Genomic DNA, 16,966 nt, shown 5'->3' on the forward strand with positions numbered 1-16,966 from the left:
TTCGTTGGGTTGAGAGTTCGCTTACCGAGGTGGGAAAGATAAGTGTCCACACGACTTAGCTAAATTGGGTCGTGACAATAAGAGTGTATAATAATGTATAAAAAGACCATTTCGAATAATATTAGAAATATGGGCCATTTCGGATAAATATTTTCTCCAACTAGACATACAATATTATTTTCCCTTACAATTTTGGGCTTTAATTGCACATTAATAGTCTATCTAATTCCTTCTAACATTATCTTAGGGTCATCTATGAATTCTCTCATGTGCACCTACTGCAACTTAGGTCTAAATGCTCTAACCCTTTTGAGGTCCTTCCAACAACTAAAACACTTCGAGACATCGCTACTGTTTTCCTAATCCTGTAGTCATTTATCAACCAAATTTCATAGAAGAAAAGTTCTTCAATTGTTGCAAAAATGAATTTTTTTTTATTTTAATGCGGTATGGTTAAGCGGAAAAATGCACCGCAATTTTTTTTCCTGTTTATGCAAACAAATGCAAAACTCTACTTTTTGAGTTTTTAAAATTTTTGGAATACTGAATTCGAAGCTCTTGAAGAAAAAACCAACAATTTTTTAAAAACTAATATAATCTTTTTTCAAAAACTCTAAGACCTCAAACACCAATCATATCCAACCAATTAAAATTAGGGAAGAAAACTTATTGATAAAAAATTCGATATTAAAATATGGTACGAAAATTATTGATAAAACGAATGCCGCATTGCTTGAAATTTATTAATATTCAAAAAAAGGTACATTATTTTCAACGGAATAGATGAATAATAATAAGAGTTATATATTTTTGTATTTCGTTATTTTTTTTTAAAAAAGATCTTTACTCAAAAACTGAAAATTCTCACCGAAAAATATTTGATAAGGGGATTTTCCCAACCCTTAAATGTTAGGGGGTGAAGTGGGATTGACTCTTAATTTGAAATAAGAAGTTAGTTACCATTTTTTTTTTAAATTTTATCCTTAATCATGGAAAGATACGGGTTCAGGTAAATTTAATAACTTTTACCTGAATTATGTATTTGAATTAAAAATTTCATAAAACGATATAACTTGATTCAAATTATTATATATATGAAAGGTAGATAGATAGATATAGATTAAATTAATATATTAAAAGTTATAATTATATTTTAAAATTACTTAAAAACGATAGACGAAGGAATAAATCTCATCCATCAAATGGTAATAGTAGGACGAAAGTGAAATAGGGGAAGACTTAAAAAAAGACCTGAAACCATAAACTACGCAACTAAAAAGAAAAGTATTCAAAAGATACAGATGGCAGTGTCCAACTCCGCTCAATCTTCCATCTCCATTCTCCACGTACCTCATTGGCTTAAACTATTTCCCAATTTTCTCCCTCACACAAATCCTATATGTAATCACCTTTTCCCTAGTAAACAGTGACCACAGTAGACCAGGTCAGGGCATTCATTGTTTATTTACCCACTCCTCTCTCCCTTTGAAGTTAAACCCACGTTTTGGGTTTCCTAGATTTAATTCTCATCTGCAACTTCAAGCTATAAGTAAGTTGGTTTTGTTGGGTAGGAAAAGGTTGTCTTTCTTGCAAATATATGTGTGAGACGACGAGAGGACAATCGGGTCACGACCTACTTATGCCGTTCCGTGTTATGTTCCCAAAGGATAAGAAATGTACTGATCGCTTTACTGCATCCTTAAAGGCTATTTCCCTCTTCCTTTTCCTCTCTTCCATATCCTTTGTTCTTTACTCTTCCTTTCTTAGACATCATGACTTATGGTTCCGGTGCCCCGAATGCCCCGACCCGACTATCAGGCCTCGCGGTGATAACCCGACCCATCAATACAATTCCAACTCCACTACAAACATCTCCCATATTGTGTTCGGAATAGGCGGGTCAGCCCGAACCTGGAAGGATCGGAAACACTATTCTCAGCTCTGGTGGAAACCCAACATCACTCGGGGGTTCGTTTGGCTCGACGAAGAACCCGAACCGAATACAACATGGTCAGATGCTTCCCCGCCTTACCGAATTTCATCGGACTGGAAGAAATTCAAGTTCACGAGCTCACAGTCAGCAGTCCGAATATCCAGGGTGGTTGTGGACTCATTCCGGGTCGGGTTACCAAACGCCAGGTGGTTCGTGATGGGAGATGATGATACTGTTTTCTTCACAGAGAATTTAGTCACAGTGCTGGGAAAGTACGACTACAGGTAGGGGCGTTCACTGTTTGTCTTGGGTCGGTTTTTTTGTTAAACCAAAACAACTCATTCAAATCAAATAGTATAATATACAGATGGCAATGGTTCCATTTGGTTCGGTTGTTCTGTTTTTCACCATATATAAATACGTGCTCTTTACTTCTTTTTCTACTATAGTTTCTTCACATTATTAAACGAACAAATGAAGTGACAAAAGTTTTATTACATAACTGTAACATTATTTTGTTACTCAGTCAATATATTTAATTATACGTGTTTTATGATATATTTTATGTAAGCTAGAACACTCAAAAGTTAAAGAGCATAGCATAAGAAAGATTGGTTCCTATAGCATAGCATAAGAAAGATTGATTAATTTTTATAGAAGCAAAAATGCGATTAGATTTTGTGAATTTCATGATAATTTTGATCTATTTAATATATTATTATTATATATAAATATAATTATAAAAATTATGTATTCTCTCTATTTCAATTTATGTAAACTTATTTTCTTATTAGTCTATGCCAAAAAGAATGACTTATTTCTATAATTGGAAATAATTTACTTTTAAAAAATGGTTTACAGTCACATAAAATAATTTATAGCCACACAAATCATATGTGATTGATTTAACACCACAAATTTAAAAGTCTTCTCTTCTTTTTTAAATTTTGTGCCTGATCAAATGGATTCACATAAATTGGAGGAAGTGTATAATAGTCAGTTTTTCGTTTTTTTATATATTTTATTTTAATAAAATCAAAATCAAACCAAATATTTTTGGTTTTTAAAAAATTTAAAACTAAACTCAACCAAAAAATATATGGATTTGGTTTTTAAAAAATTTAAAACTAAACTCAACCAAAAAATATATGGATTTAGTTCGATTTTCGGTTTCATCGATTTTTAACCAAGAACACTCCTGCCACAGGCAGATGTACTACATCGGTGGGAGCTCGGAGAGTGTGGAGCAGAATGTGATGCATGCATATGACATGGCGTTTGGTGGCGGTGGGTTTGCCATTAGCTACCCGCTAGCGGCGGAGCTGGTGAGGATAATGGATGAATGCCTCAACCGGTATTTCAATTTTTACGGGTCGGATCAGCGGGTCTGGGCATGTGTGGGTGAGCTAGGTGTCTCCCTTACAAGAGAAAGTGGCTTCCACCAGGTATTTTATGTTGCCATTTAAACCCTTTTTAAATAGTTTGAACTACTATAGAATATCTAATGCGTGCAGGGTCAGATGGATACTTTTAATTCATTAAGAAGTGTTAGATAAATTATTCTAAATTAATATGGAAGATGTAGGTACTCGTAGAATTACAGGTATGATAAGTTATTTAGGGAAAGTTACTACGTACAAGGCACTAATTATAGTTCTTAAGTATACGAGGTATTTCGTAATTTTTATGCTAATCAGAGTATTTTAGATGATCAATATATATATATATATATATATATATATATGTAGTTTGTTCTGATTTTTTTTTTTTTTATATACAAGTCTTGATCAAGCTAATAATTTATGGAAGTGTTTACGCATTCATAAGTTTTTCAAAATTGTAGTATTGTACTCCTTTCGGTTCAAAAAGAGTGTTCACGTAGTCATTTGCACCCCTTAAGAAAATACTTACACTTACACAAATATAGGTAATTTGATTAAACTGTCTTTAATTAAATAGATATTGTAATTTGATAACATAACACTTAATAGGGGCAAATCTGAAAAAATAAGATTACTTTCTTAATTTAATAAGTGAACATTCTTTTTTGATCGGAAGGGAGTAAATTTTTTTTTTAATTGCAACCACGTTAATTGATTTGAACATGACTCTTTTAAGTTCAGTTGAGCTGTTATTTTACATTGAATAGTTGTGAACCTAAAAAGGTATAGATAAATTTTAATGCCTTCAAAAAATTGAATATTTTTTAAGGGCAGTGCAGTTCTAGGAAGCGGGCTAATAGTTCTTTTGGTCCCCCCAAGTATAGGTGAAATTTAATTATAGTCGTTGTGACAGTTAACTAAACACGTTTAACTTTTAATAACTTAGAAACATAAACTTTTTATCCTCTTTGCTCAGGAATATTCACAAAGTGTTAGAAATATTAACTATTTCACCGTCATTTGTTATTTATTATGTTAAATTTATATTGTTACTATATATTTGAGAGTAATATACTTTTTAAAAATAGTTGAGGGACTAAAAACACTTATTTAAATTAATTAAAAAGTTAAATATGTTATATCATACACCAAAGTGACCAAATTAAATTTACGAATGATTAAGGGACGAAAAGTGTTGTTGTTCTCTCAAGAAAAGGACTCTTGTAACTTATGGTTTAATATAAATATTAAACATTTATGCGGTTATAGATTATAGTCTTAAGAAAAAAATTAATAACTAATTTTTGAATATAAAAATAATGTTCTATTAAAAATTAATTAAAATAATATATTTCACATAAATTAAAATAGGGGGAGGTTTAAACAAGACATTAAAGTGGAACAAAAGGGGTTCAATTTAATTTTGAAAAAGTCCTTAAGGTTTGATGAAATAACGCTGTCATTAACGGGGCCCTTTTAAGGTTTTGATTAAACAAATGAGAGCTCTTCAATATTTTGAACTCTCTTTTGAAGGGAACATTTAATTCGAGGCGGAATCTGGGGGATGAAAAGAAGGATTAAGAAAAGTAGGCATCAATTCGCACTTTCACTTTTCAATGTTGTAAGAACTCAGGGATAGACACGTAGCGAAGTATCATGTGCGTGGGGTTAGGTGAATAGAATTTCTCATAATTTTTTGGTTGCTTGTGTCACATGGTATTTGGCAACTACTTATTGGGCCTGCGCCACGTAGTACTTGCTATTGCGGACCTGTTTTACCGACATTTTCTTCATCCCTAAGCATAAGAAACGCAGCTTTGACCTCATTCTTTGTCACCATTTTTGGCTAAGACAAATTTCTCAAAAGTCTATTTCTCTTGAATATTAAAAAAATTTCCTTCTTTAGTGGTTGTTTAATAAGTAGTCTCATTTACCATCAGTTAGTTTTATAATTTTCCGTAACTTCAGCCAATTGCGCGAGAATAATATATGTGATGGTTATTTCAATGTGTGTTTGATTTCTTAGGAAATTTTTTAAGATACTCCTTTGGTCCAAAAAAGATTGTCTTAGTTTGACTTGACACGAAGTTTAAAAAATAAATGAAGCCTTTTGAAATCTGTAGTTCAAAACAAGCTTTACATATTTATGTGGCTGTAAATTATCTTATAAAGTTAAATTGTCTCTACATATAGAAATGTGTCAATATTTTTGAGACAAACTAATAAAAAAAAGTAAAACACTCTTTTTGGGGCGGAGAGAGTATTCCAGTGTCTTGTGGAACTAAATTATTGAAATTGTCTTTCTTGGTAAGCATATGTTCCATCAATTAAGAAAATAACGACTTATTTCATTTACGAGTATAAATCTTGTTTGCTTTCCAACTATGTGAACGCATATACCATGTTACTTGTCTTAGCCACACATCAACATTCATCAAGTAACTTTAATACTGAATTTGCTTAAAAATTAATATTATCCTTGTTCGATCAATTACCTTTTAGTATACCACCGGCACCAAGGATGGTTGTGGGATACGGCACCAAGGATGGTTGTGGCCTCGTAGGATAAGATTCCTCCACTCTTAATCAAAAGTTTCAGATTTGAGCATTAAATATAGAAAAATCATGACAAGGAGCGTTTCCCCCTTTATTGAACCTTATGTGGTGTGAGTCCGAACTATTTGGGCTTCAATGTTGATACTGAACTCCTCCCTTGTGAAAAACCAAAAGAAACTACCTTCTAGTATTACCATACGAGTCTTGTACTTTTATTTACCATTAAATAACTAAGAGCATGTTTGAATGGGCTTATGACTTTTGACTTATATGTCAAAAGATATAAGTTAGGAATTCTAGCTTATGACTTGTCTTGACTTAAAAATTTTTTATTTTATTTTATTCGAGACACTATAAAAGTGCTTAGAGGCTATTTTGGCTTAAAAACATCCGAAATAATTCAATTCAAACAGGCTCTAAATCAAACAGGCTCTAAATGCCAAAATCATGTAGCTAATAGTCTTTGTTTAATTAAATAAAAAATCTGATGATAACATTAGGTTATGTAAGCGCACAGTCCAAGTTGTAGTCGTCCAAACAAAAGAATAGTAGAAAGGCATTTTGATGTTTCGTGGGATATTGCTATTGGTTCTTTTAGGTTCGTGTCAAAGTTGGGAGAGACCACGATGGTAGGGCATCTAAAAAAGTTAAATTCATATGCATCACACCTCTGAACGCTCTTTGTCGCTTTGTATCGTAGCGTTGCCATGTACTTTAGTATTCTCACTTCTTTTTATTCGGCTTTTCTACTTCTCCCATAAAATTGTCCGACACCTATTTGCTTGTGTTTTTAATATGGGCCGGGGCACTGCTCGCTAGAAAATAATAATCGTGCTCGTAAGGATGCGTGCTCAATTTGTTGGTCTATTAAAGAAAGAAAAAACTACGTATATAGACATGTTAAGGAGAAATATTTATAAAAGGTGACGATAGTTTTTTTTTTTTACAAAACATAATGATATACTACGAAACATGACGGATTTTTATATATTTTTCGTTTTTTTTCCAGAAAATATATATTTTTTATAAAAAAAATAATTTTTATATATTTTTTTAAAAAATATTAATTTCTTTTTTTTGCACAAAGGCTTAAAAAATTACCTCAAATTTCTGTGTATGAAAAATGTATGAAATGTGTATGTGTGAGCGAAATTTTTAATATAATTTTCATACACAAAATTTTGAGCGAAAACTTTAAGCCTTGAATATTGTATGAAAATTGTTACAATGTTGTTGTAGTTGTATTAATTTTTCAGAAACCTAATATGAACTTTATATACGAAAAATGTGAATGAAATTTTAAGTCTTGAGGGAGATATACACATTTCATATCATTCTCATGCATAAAATTTTGAGCGTAATGTTTAAGCCTTGATCGTGATATACACATTTCATACGTTCTTCATACATAAAATTTGAGCGAACTTTTTAAGCCTTGAGCAAGATATACACATTTCATACACAAAAATTTGAGCGATTATTTTAAGTCTTGAATGTTGTATTAAAGTTGTATATAATGTTGTTGTAGTTGTATTAATTTTACATGAATCTAACATGAACAAATTTCTGTGTATGAAAAATGTATGAAATGTGTATGTGTGAGCGAAATTTTTAATATAATTTTCATACACAAAATTTTGAGCGAAAACTTTAAGTCTTGAATATTGTATGAAAATTGTTACAATGTTGTTGTAGTTGTATTAATTTTTCAGAAACCTAATATGAACTTTATATACGAAAAATGTGAATGAAATTTTAAGTCTTGAGGGAGATATACACATTTTATATCATTCCCATGCATAAAATTTTGAGCGTAATGTTTAAGCCTTGATCGTGATATACACATTTCATACGTTCTTCATACATAAAATTTGAGCGAACTTTTTAAGCCTTGAGCAAGATATACACATTTCATACACAAAAATTTGAGCGATTATTTTAAGTCTTGAATGTTGTATTAAAGTTGTATATAATGTTGTTGTAGTTGTATTAATTTTACATGAATCTAACATGAACTTTATACACGAAAATGTGAGCGAAATTTTAAGACTTGAGCAAGATACAAATTTCATATTGTTTTCATATACACAATTTTGAGCGGACTTTTTAAGATTTAAACGAGATATATACATTTCATACATTTTTCATACACTAAATTTTGAGAAAACTTTTTAAGCATTGAGCGAGATATACACATTTCATACAACTTTTATACATAAATTTTTGAACGAAAAAAATATTTAATTTTTTTAAAGCATATTTTGTATAGAGTTTGTAATGTTATGTTTTGTAAATATAAAATTATCGTTACATTTTGTAAATATTTTTGCTTAAGATGTATATATATATATATAGTTGTCCCATTAAGAAGTCGTGCTTTGACACTCGTTCTTGTTCGGTTCGACTTTTTCAGTTCGATTCTTATTTAATTAATTTTGTAAATATTCCTTGTTTTTCACCGGAGACGGAAAGTACTGGTCCCTGAATTACCACCTGCAAGATATTTATTTTGCTTGTAATACCCAAATTCAAATACATACATAAGTATCACATTCACATTAACATTAACATCTACGTCATAGTTTTACTTCACACCGGTCATTTATTTATACCTGTTATAATTTTTATTTTTAAAGACACGATTTAAAAGTTGATGGACAATGAGGTGAAAATGTTTTTTTTTTTCGAAACAAAGATTCTTATAACATTAATTAAATAAAATAATTGTTTTTATTGGTAAATTAATTAAATCACCATTTTTATATTAATAACAATTAGATTAAAAGATTATTACAATGAAAATTAGAATAAGAGAGTAAGCATAATATCAATAAAATAATAAATATTATGAAACTAAACTTAAGGCGAGGCTATATAATTATTCCTCTTAAGTTTTTAGTTACAACGACTTTGTGGGAAAAATAACCTATCTTGAGTGACTTTATTTATACAAAATATATATAAAATATAAATGACTTTAGGTGACCGTATAAGGTATTCACTCAAGAATAAACACACCTCTGAAATGCTTACTTAAAATTAACTTACAGTTTTTAAGCAAAATGAACTTGCCGAATAAACATGATAATATCAAAGTCATTAGGTTTTGGATTTAGTTCTTGATGTATTCATGGAACCTTAAATGTTGAATCCATAAATCAAAATTTTGGATTGGTTCTTTGAGTCCAAGAGAGAGCTACTAAATTGTGCCCGTTTACACGAAAAATCGTTACAGTTAAATTTGTGTACGTGGTCAAGGATACGTGGATCAATGTAACCAAAATTATAAAATAGCAAGTAATAATTAACAAGACAAATGAAAGTAAAGTATAGCTAGTTGTGTAGCTTGGGCCTTGGAGAGGCTTGAGCTAGAGTCTCTGGGCGGTGAATCACTATAAACACCACGAATTAAGCAAGAAAGAGCAAATGCTAAGAATAATATGAATACTCTGTTTTGTTATATAATGTTTCAGATGTCTTACAATAGAACAAGTACCTCTATTTATACTAGAGCTATGGGGTATAGATTTCATGAATCGTGCACCCTCAATTACCAATATTAATGTTGCAATAAAAGGCGATAAAGCCTAATAAAGGCTTCAGGAAACTTGGGAGTCTTCTGTAACGGCTAAGCAGGCGCTGAATGGAATGGCATTTGACCGGCGAGTTGGCACGCTTCTTCGGCCCTTTTGTAGTTTCTGCCTCCAGAAGCGGGTTACCAAATTACTTATCCCGGAACCTCTCATTCGCTGACTCGGATTTGACCGGTCGCCATCGCCATGTGTCACCTTTTGATATGTCCATTTGGTGTCTACGGTTTTTTTCCTATACATTAAGCCCCCCCCCCCCCCCCCCCCCCACACACACACACACTTTTTGGTTACTCCCTGAGATGTGACTGAGAAATGGAAGATTTTCCCCTTCTTGCTTAGAAACCATGTAGTTACCCTCGCGACTGCCTCGTTAAAAATCTTGCCGGAAAAATCCAATTGGGACAAAAACCGGGCGAAGGGAAAAAGAGTGCAGTACTTAGGGATTCATGTGATAACTCCGTCACTGGTTCTTCTACTATCAACGGCCAGTTGGTGCTGAAAAAGTACCACCACCACAGAAAGCTTGATCTCGGGTCTTTGAGTTTTGACTCTTGGGTTTTTAATTGTACCCGAAACTTTTAATTTTAGAGTTCCTGACTCTAGGGTTTTTAGTTATACCCAAAACTTTGATAACCTCGCAGCCTTGGAGGCCGGGGATGTCAATGACCAGGAATTTAAATCTTCTGGTTCTGGTAAAGTCCGGAATAACATGTCCGGTTAACTTTACGATCGAAAATCAAAGCATCCAGCTTTAGCCATTTGCCTGGGTGGCTTTACAAGAGAGGGCCCTTTTATTTCGGTGCTTATGAAGAGGACGTCTCCTGTTCATTTGGGCACAATTGTTTGGATTCCTAATCCTTATTTGCTTTCAAGTGTGAGCAAATTTAAGAATGATGCCCCAGTGCGGAGGTGTGAGAGGTTGGCCATGGATGGTTTCAGACGAGGTAGGGGTAGGCCGAAGAAGTATTGGAGAGAGGTAATTAGACATGACATGGCGCAATTACAGCTTACCGAGGACATGACCTTAGATAGGGGGGTTTGGAGGACCCAAATTAGGGTAGAAGGCTAGTAGATAGTCTCGTTATCCGTTCTTATTAGTAGTCGCATTATTGCAATATAATTTCTTGTGCTCCGATTTCTGCTATTATCTGTTATTATGTGTTATTTCCTGTGCTTTGGTTATCCTGTGTCATCTGTTCTGATTTCTGCTATTATCGGTTATTTTCTGTGCTCTGATTATCCTGTATTATCTGTGTCGCTTGCATTATTTCATTTCCATATCGCTTTAAATCTCTTATCCGAATCTCTTAACCTTATCTAACCGTATCTGACTTCTTTTTATGCTTTTATTGAGCCGGGGGTCTTTCGGAAACAGCCGTCCTACCTTGGTAGGAGTCAGGTCTGCGTACACTCTACCCTCCCCAGACCCTACGATGTGGGATTTCACTGGGTTGTTGTTGTTGTTGTTCATTTCATTCGGACGTAGACGAGAATATTTAGAAGGTGCAGGTTTTGTTTCATTCCATTCCTTGAAAGAACACAAGTGTTTACAACTTTGCGTATACGACAGTTTACGGGAAATGAACAAAAATACATTGCAAGAGAATTATGGCTAGGCTGACATCTGTTGGGTCTGGCCGGTTCTTGATTCTGGTTCTTTCTATTTTTTCGGGGATTGATCTGACAACCCCCATTTCTTTTCTTTATTCCGAAGTCAGTTCGGGCTATCTCCGTATGATGCCTTTGGGCATAATTTTTTTTTTTTGGTTATTGTTTCGGAGCCATCTACAAATGCTTCCGGTACTTATTGTTGTATTTTCGCTGCTTTGATGCGACAGTCCTTAGTGTCCGTAGACATTACTGTTCTTCATCTGAGTTGCTTTCCGATAACTCGCTCCGGAAACGCTCCTGCCTTCTATTAGTCCATGGTCCTGACGGGTATGGTTCAAACCGGTGTCTTGAATACCTCCGATCAAAGTTCAGTTGACCTTGATTTCGGGCCGTAGGAGATGTCCGTAAATTTTCCTGTTCATCTTCTACGCGAATCTTCAACGTATACCGATTGTGCACATCTTCCCTCGTCGTTGCCTGGAACTCTAGCAAATTTTCCTTGAGTATTCGTGAAGTATCTGAACTCAGAGGGTTGAGACCCACAGTGAAAGCCTCAGCTGCCATTCATCCGGAACCACGGGCAGCAACATCCTTTCCTTCTGGAACCGGATAACGAAGTCACGGAGCAACTCGGACTCCCCTTGCGTTATGCGGAAGATGTTTGCCTTTCGCGTTCGCACTTTCCGGGCTCCAACATGTGCTTTGATAAACATATCTGCGAGCATAGCAAATGAATCAGTAGAGTGTTCGGGCAAAAGAGAATACCAAGTTAAAGCCATTTTAGCGAATGTCTCGCCAAATTTCTTGATCAAGACCAATTCTATCTTATTCGGTTTCAGGTCATTTCCCTTGACAACCATGGTGTAGGCCGTTATGTGCTCCTGCGGATCTGTCATCCCTTCATACTTGGGGATGTCCGGCATCTTGAACCTCTTTGGGATCAACTCCGGCGCGGCTTCGGGCTTATATGCTCGCTAGTTGTATCTCTTTGCATCTGGGCCCTCCACGACTGGCGAAGCCCTCAGTATTTGATCCATACGGGATTGTAACTCCTTTGCGTTCTTTTCCGCTTCCTTAGCGCTTTTGTTCATCTTATCAGTTATGTCTTTCATAAATTGCAAAACTTATGTCCGAAAAGGGTTATCTCGGACGGATTTGCTTCCGGATGCGTCTTCATTCCCAGCGGTCCTTCCCTCTGTTCAGTCTCCACTGGGTGTATTGTTTTCGACAGTTGATGCTGGTGGAGTCCCCAGGACATCTGACTTCAGAGTTTGGATTGCTAGAAAGTGCTGAGATAGTTTGCCACATGAATTTCATCTCCTCCATTATTGACCGATGCTACTCCCTCACGATCTGCATTGCTTCTTGGGGGTTTTTGTCAGTAGGTGTTATTTCCTATGTAACCCGTTGATTTAGACCGTTTTACGGGACAGTTGCTCCATCGTTGCTCCCGGTAGTGAGATGGGTTTGGTTATCAGCAGTGTTTGTCATATCTGAAATATATGTTCTAACAAAAAAGACTTGAGGGAATTAATATAAGAAAGTGGGTCACAATGATACCACAATTGTCCTAGCAACACAGTGGGCGCCAAACTGTTTACACGGAAAATCGTTACAGTTGAATTTGTGTACGTGGTCAAGGACACGTGGATTAATGTAACCAAAATTATGAAATAGCAAGTAACAATTAACAAGATAAATGAAAGTAAAGCATAGCTAGTTGTGTAGCCTGGCCTTGGAGAGGCTTTGAGCTAGTGCCTCCGGGCAATGAATCACTATAAACACCACGAATTAAGCAAGAAAGAGCAAATGCTAAGAATAATATGAATACTCTGTTTTATTATATAATGTTTCAGATGTCTTACAATAGAACGAGTACTTCTATTTATACTAGAGCTATGGGGTATAGATTTCATGAATCGTGCCCCCTCAATTATCAATATTAATGTTGCAATAAAGAGTAATAAAGCCTAGTAAAGGCTGGAGGAAACTTGGGGGTCTTCGGTAACGGCTGGGCACCGAATGACGTTTGACCGGTGAGTTGGCACGCTCCTCCGTACCCTTTGTAGTTTCTGCCTTCGGAAGCGGGTTACCAAATCACTTATCCGGAGCTTCGTATGCTTTCCTGGAATCCCTCGTTCGCGGACTCAGATTTGACCTGGCGCCATCGCCACGTGTCACCTTTTGATACGTCCACTTGGTGTCGATGGATTTTGCCCTAATATAGTGCCGTTTTCTGGCTTTTACATACATTTACAAATCCTATGTGGAAACCATTACCATTGGCTCTTGTTTATTCCAGTTTTCGGAGCTTCTGCATGTTGCTACACTTTGTGACAACAAATACACAAGCCTTAATATGTTATCTTTGACTTATATGTTTCAGTATCTGTTAAGCTCGTAAAATTTGTGAGCTTATGCATGCTAAATTGCTTTTTCAAGTTTCCCAAATCAGTAAACAAAATGTCTTCAATTTGGCAGATTGACATTAGAGAAGATCCTTTTGGTCTATTGGCTGCTCATCCAATGGCACCGCTAGTATCTCTCCACCACCTTGATGACGTACAGCCGTTATTTCCAAACCAGAGCCAGCTAGAATCCTTAAGAACACTAACCACAGCATACAAGGTTGATCCTGCCAGAACAATGCAGCAGTGCTTCTGTTATTACCACAACTATAAATGGTCCATATCTGTCTCCTGGGCCTATGCAGTGCAGATATATCCTTGGCTTTTGTCAGCCAAAGATTTGGAAACACCCTTGCAGACATTCCGAACATGGCGGAGTTGGAGCAATGGACCTTTTACGTTCAATACCAGGCCTATGAGTTCTGAACCTTGTGAACAGCCAGTGATATTTTATCTAGACTCAATTAAAGAGGACAAAAAGGGCAAGACTGTAACTACTTACAAGAAGTCTCCAGTAAAACAAGAGAAGTGTAATCAGTTAAACTACGCCCGTGCATTTGCCATTGACAAGATTGTAGTCTCCTCACTGAAAATGGATCCTCACATGTGGGAAAAGGTTTGCCCTTCCCTCTCTCCTCTCCTCTCCATGAAAATTGTGTTTCATGTAAGCATGATCTCTGGAATTTACAAGTCAAAATTATTGTTTTGTTTGGACAGGTTGTGCTAATGCATAGTTAGACTTATGTTTTAGCCTTCATATTTGCAGTTTTCTGAAACTGGATTTGTCGGTGTCTATGACGCATCTAAACTGAACTCGATAATAGTCACGTTATTTTAAAACATAAACTAGAAGTTGACACTTGACACCATAATCTGAGGTTTCGTTCTTCAAAGAATATTCGTGAGTTCCTACGAGGATCAAAATGGTTTTCAGTGCTTCTGGAATTGGGAAATAGACTAGTTAATTTGTTGGACGGTTTGAGGATGTGATGATAAACTTTATGCAGGTACCTCGAAGACAATGCTGTGAGGCAAGTAAAGGTTTTTGGAGTAACACAATGACGGTAAAGATAAGAAACTGTAAGCACCGAGAGACAATAACAATGTGAGGTTAATATCTCACGGTTCTAGTCTCTGTATATTATTATAGCTTTAGGATGATACTTTGAGAATGAGCTTGTAATTCTTTTGTGAGTATTTTAGTGTACTGAGAGTTGAGTACTGTGATTTCAATACGTGTCTATGTGAAATTTTTTTATACCCCAGGTTCGTTTTTCTTTCTGATTTGGTTTTGGTTTTGGCTTTAACTAAAAGTTAACCAAAAATCGAACTGAATTGGTTATACAGTGGGGGCTAGAGCATATATATTCGATTTTAGCCCTCCTATTTAAGAAATAACCAAAATTTGTAAGATTTTGTAAGTTAAACCACTTTAGAATCAATTTTCTCTTTTTTTTTTTTTTTTTTTTTTCATTTTAATTAGCTGGTCTATGTTATAGTTTATAGGATAATAAGATAGTTAGAAGTCTTTTCTTGTTTTTTAAACCTAATTGTTCTTTTGACTTCGAAAAAAACTTACTTTATTATTATAGTGTTTCTTCTACACATTTCCATGATAGAAAATGGTAATAGTTAGATTCACTAAAACTATTGAATCCACTCATGGGACAAGAAACCTGTCTCACATCAAACGCGAATAAATTTTTAGCGGCTAACTGAACAAGGAATCATTCAAATTAAGAATAAAAAATAATTTTTCTTTCCCTATATTTTAGATGAAGCCATAGCATAGAGAGCTGCAAAAATCTACATAAAAAATTACAAATTTTATTTGAAATTTGGCATACTAATTGTGCAAGACATTTATACTTGAACTTCAGACATTTTACTTAAATTATGAGTTAAGCCAATAAATCTATTGTAGGATTTTTTTTTTTGTACTACTTTAGTGAAACTTTGGTAATTATGGCCAACCTAGCCCTTTAATTGCTACAATTAATTAAAATAATATGCTAAATTCTATTGAATGTGGAAGTTATCAATCGATTAGAACTTTTTCACTTTTGCACGTTGATAGAATGTGTAAATAAAATTTCAGAAACTCTCAATCATTTAGAGGTCCTCTCTTTGCCCTACAAGAATGCTTTTCAATCAAGATTTGTTTCTTAAGGAAAGGAGAGAAGCTGATTTTTCTCAAAATACAAAATCAAGTGCTTCCTCTCAACTCAAGTCAAGAAGAACACTATGCTTGAATTGGGTTTGTTTTGCTGACTGAATTACTGATATAGTAAGTTTATGTGAATCATGAAGTTTCATGATCCTGAAATTATTGATAGAATTATCACGTTAGATTGTTTATGAACCGCAATCTAGAATAGAAAATCCTTGCAACTTTTGCTAGTTCTGGTAAGTTTACTATCCGTAGTGCCTGGAATCTCATGAGACACCAAACTGATAAATTCATACAGTATGTGAAGATATAGGGAAAAGGCTTACCATTCAAAATATCTTTCTTCTTTTGGAGATTATGGAAAGCCAAAATTCCAATAGATGAACTATAAGAATTGCTTTTTCTATTATGTCAAGATGCTTATGCTGTTCCAGTCCTCAATAAGAAATCACGGATTACCTGTTTCTTACAGGAGATGTTGCAGATAAGGTGTGGAAATTCTTCACAGGTGCAGCAAGTATTCAAGGTCCTTTTTGTTCAAGTTAAACAGAGAGTGAGAAAATGACGGGAAGCTGCGGATAATGCAAAGCAGAAGGCAATATAGAAGGCCATTCCTGCAGTTATTTTGTGGCATATATGAAAATGGACAAATACAAGACTGTTATAATCTATTTGGCAATTTGTTGTTTGGATGTATTATTAGAAGTGTAACTTGTACCATTTGTTCACAAAGTGATAAATACAATTTGCACTTGCTAGTTGTATCTTAGTTGTAGCAAATTGTAAAACAATTTGCACAAGTTGCAAAATAATTTGCACAAGTTGAATATTGTAGATTGAGGGGCAACATTCTTCTATAAATAGGGACCTTTGCCTTCTCATTTGTAATGTCATCAACAAGTGAAATACAATCTCTCCCTCCTCTCTACAAAGCTATTAGTTTGCTTCTCTCATTTATTTCCAATTATATAGTTTTATAACACGTTATCAACACGACGTTCTAGCATCAGAAATTATTTTGAAGACTAAGGTACGGTTTTTTTCTCTTCTCTATAATTATGGCTAATCTTATAAAACTTGAGTTTGTTGCCCTTAATATTTCGGGCAGGAACTACCTATCATGGGTGCTGGATGCTGAAATCCATTTAGATGCAATGGGTCTTGGAGACACCATAAAAGATAAAAATAAAGCATCCAAGCAAGATTGTGCTAAAGCAATGATATTCTTGCGTGTCATCATCTTGATAAAATTTTAAAAATTGAATATCTCACCATCAAGGATCCACTTATTTTGTGGAATAACTTGAAAGAAA

The 16,966-nt window shown here is 34.6% G+C and overlaps 1 protein-coding gene across 2 annotated transcripts; it reads left to right on the top strand.

Moving 5' to 3' along the window:
- The first annotated feature begins 1,284 nt into the window (after nucleotides 1-1,284).
- LOC132606127 (uncharacterized) lies at nucleotides 1,285-16,585 on the top strand. Of its 2 annotated transcripts, XM_060319477.1 has the most exons (5): nucleotides 1,285-2,217; nucleotides 3,141-3,378; nucleotides 13,557-14,099; nucleotides 14,491-14,563; nucleotides 16,126-16,585. In XM_060319477.1, coding segments are annotated over exons 1-5 (1,476 nt in total). In that variant the 5' UTR covers nucleotides 1,285-1,597; the 3' UTR covers nucleotides 16,128-16,585. The 2 variants fall into 2 exon arrangements, with proteins under 2 accessions (XP_060175460.1, XP_060175459.1); XM_060319476.1 differs by lacking the exon at nucleotides 16,126-16,585 and having other exon boundaries at nucleotides 14,491-14,748.
- The last annotated feature ends 381 nt before the right edge of the window (nucleotides 16,586-16,966 follow it).

The sequence above is a fragment of the Lycium barbarum genome, chromosome 8, assembly GCF_019175385.1.
Source record: "Lycium barbarum isolate Lr01 chromosome 8, ASM1917538v2, whole genome shotgun sequence".
Lineage (NCBI taxonomy): Eukaryota > Viridiplantae > Streptophyta > Magnoliopsida > Solanales > Solanaceae > Lycium > Lycium barbarum.

What these genes read in the sequence shown, in the direction of transcription:
- LOC132606127 (XM_060319476.1), top strand. Translation starts at nt 1,598, where the DNA reads ATGTGTGAGACGACGAGAGGACAATCGGGTCACGACCTACTTATGCCG. An exon ending in CTGGGAAAGTACGACTACAG is followed by an intron (nt 2,218 to 3,140) that starts GTAGGGGCGTTC and finishes CTCCTGCCACAG; the next exon opens with GCAGATGTACTACATCGGTG. An exon ending in GAGAAAGTGGCTTCCACCAG is followed by an intron (nt 3,379 to 13,556) that starts GTATTTTATGTT and finishes TCAATTTGGCAG; the next exon opens with ATTGACATTAGAGAAGATCC.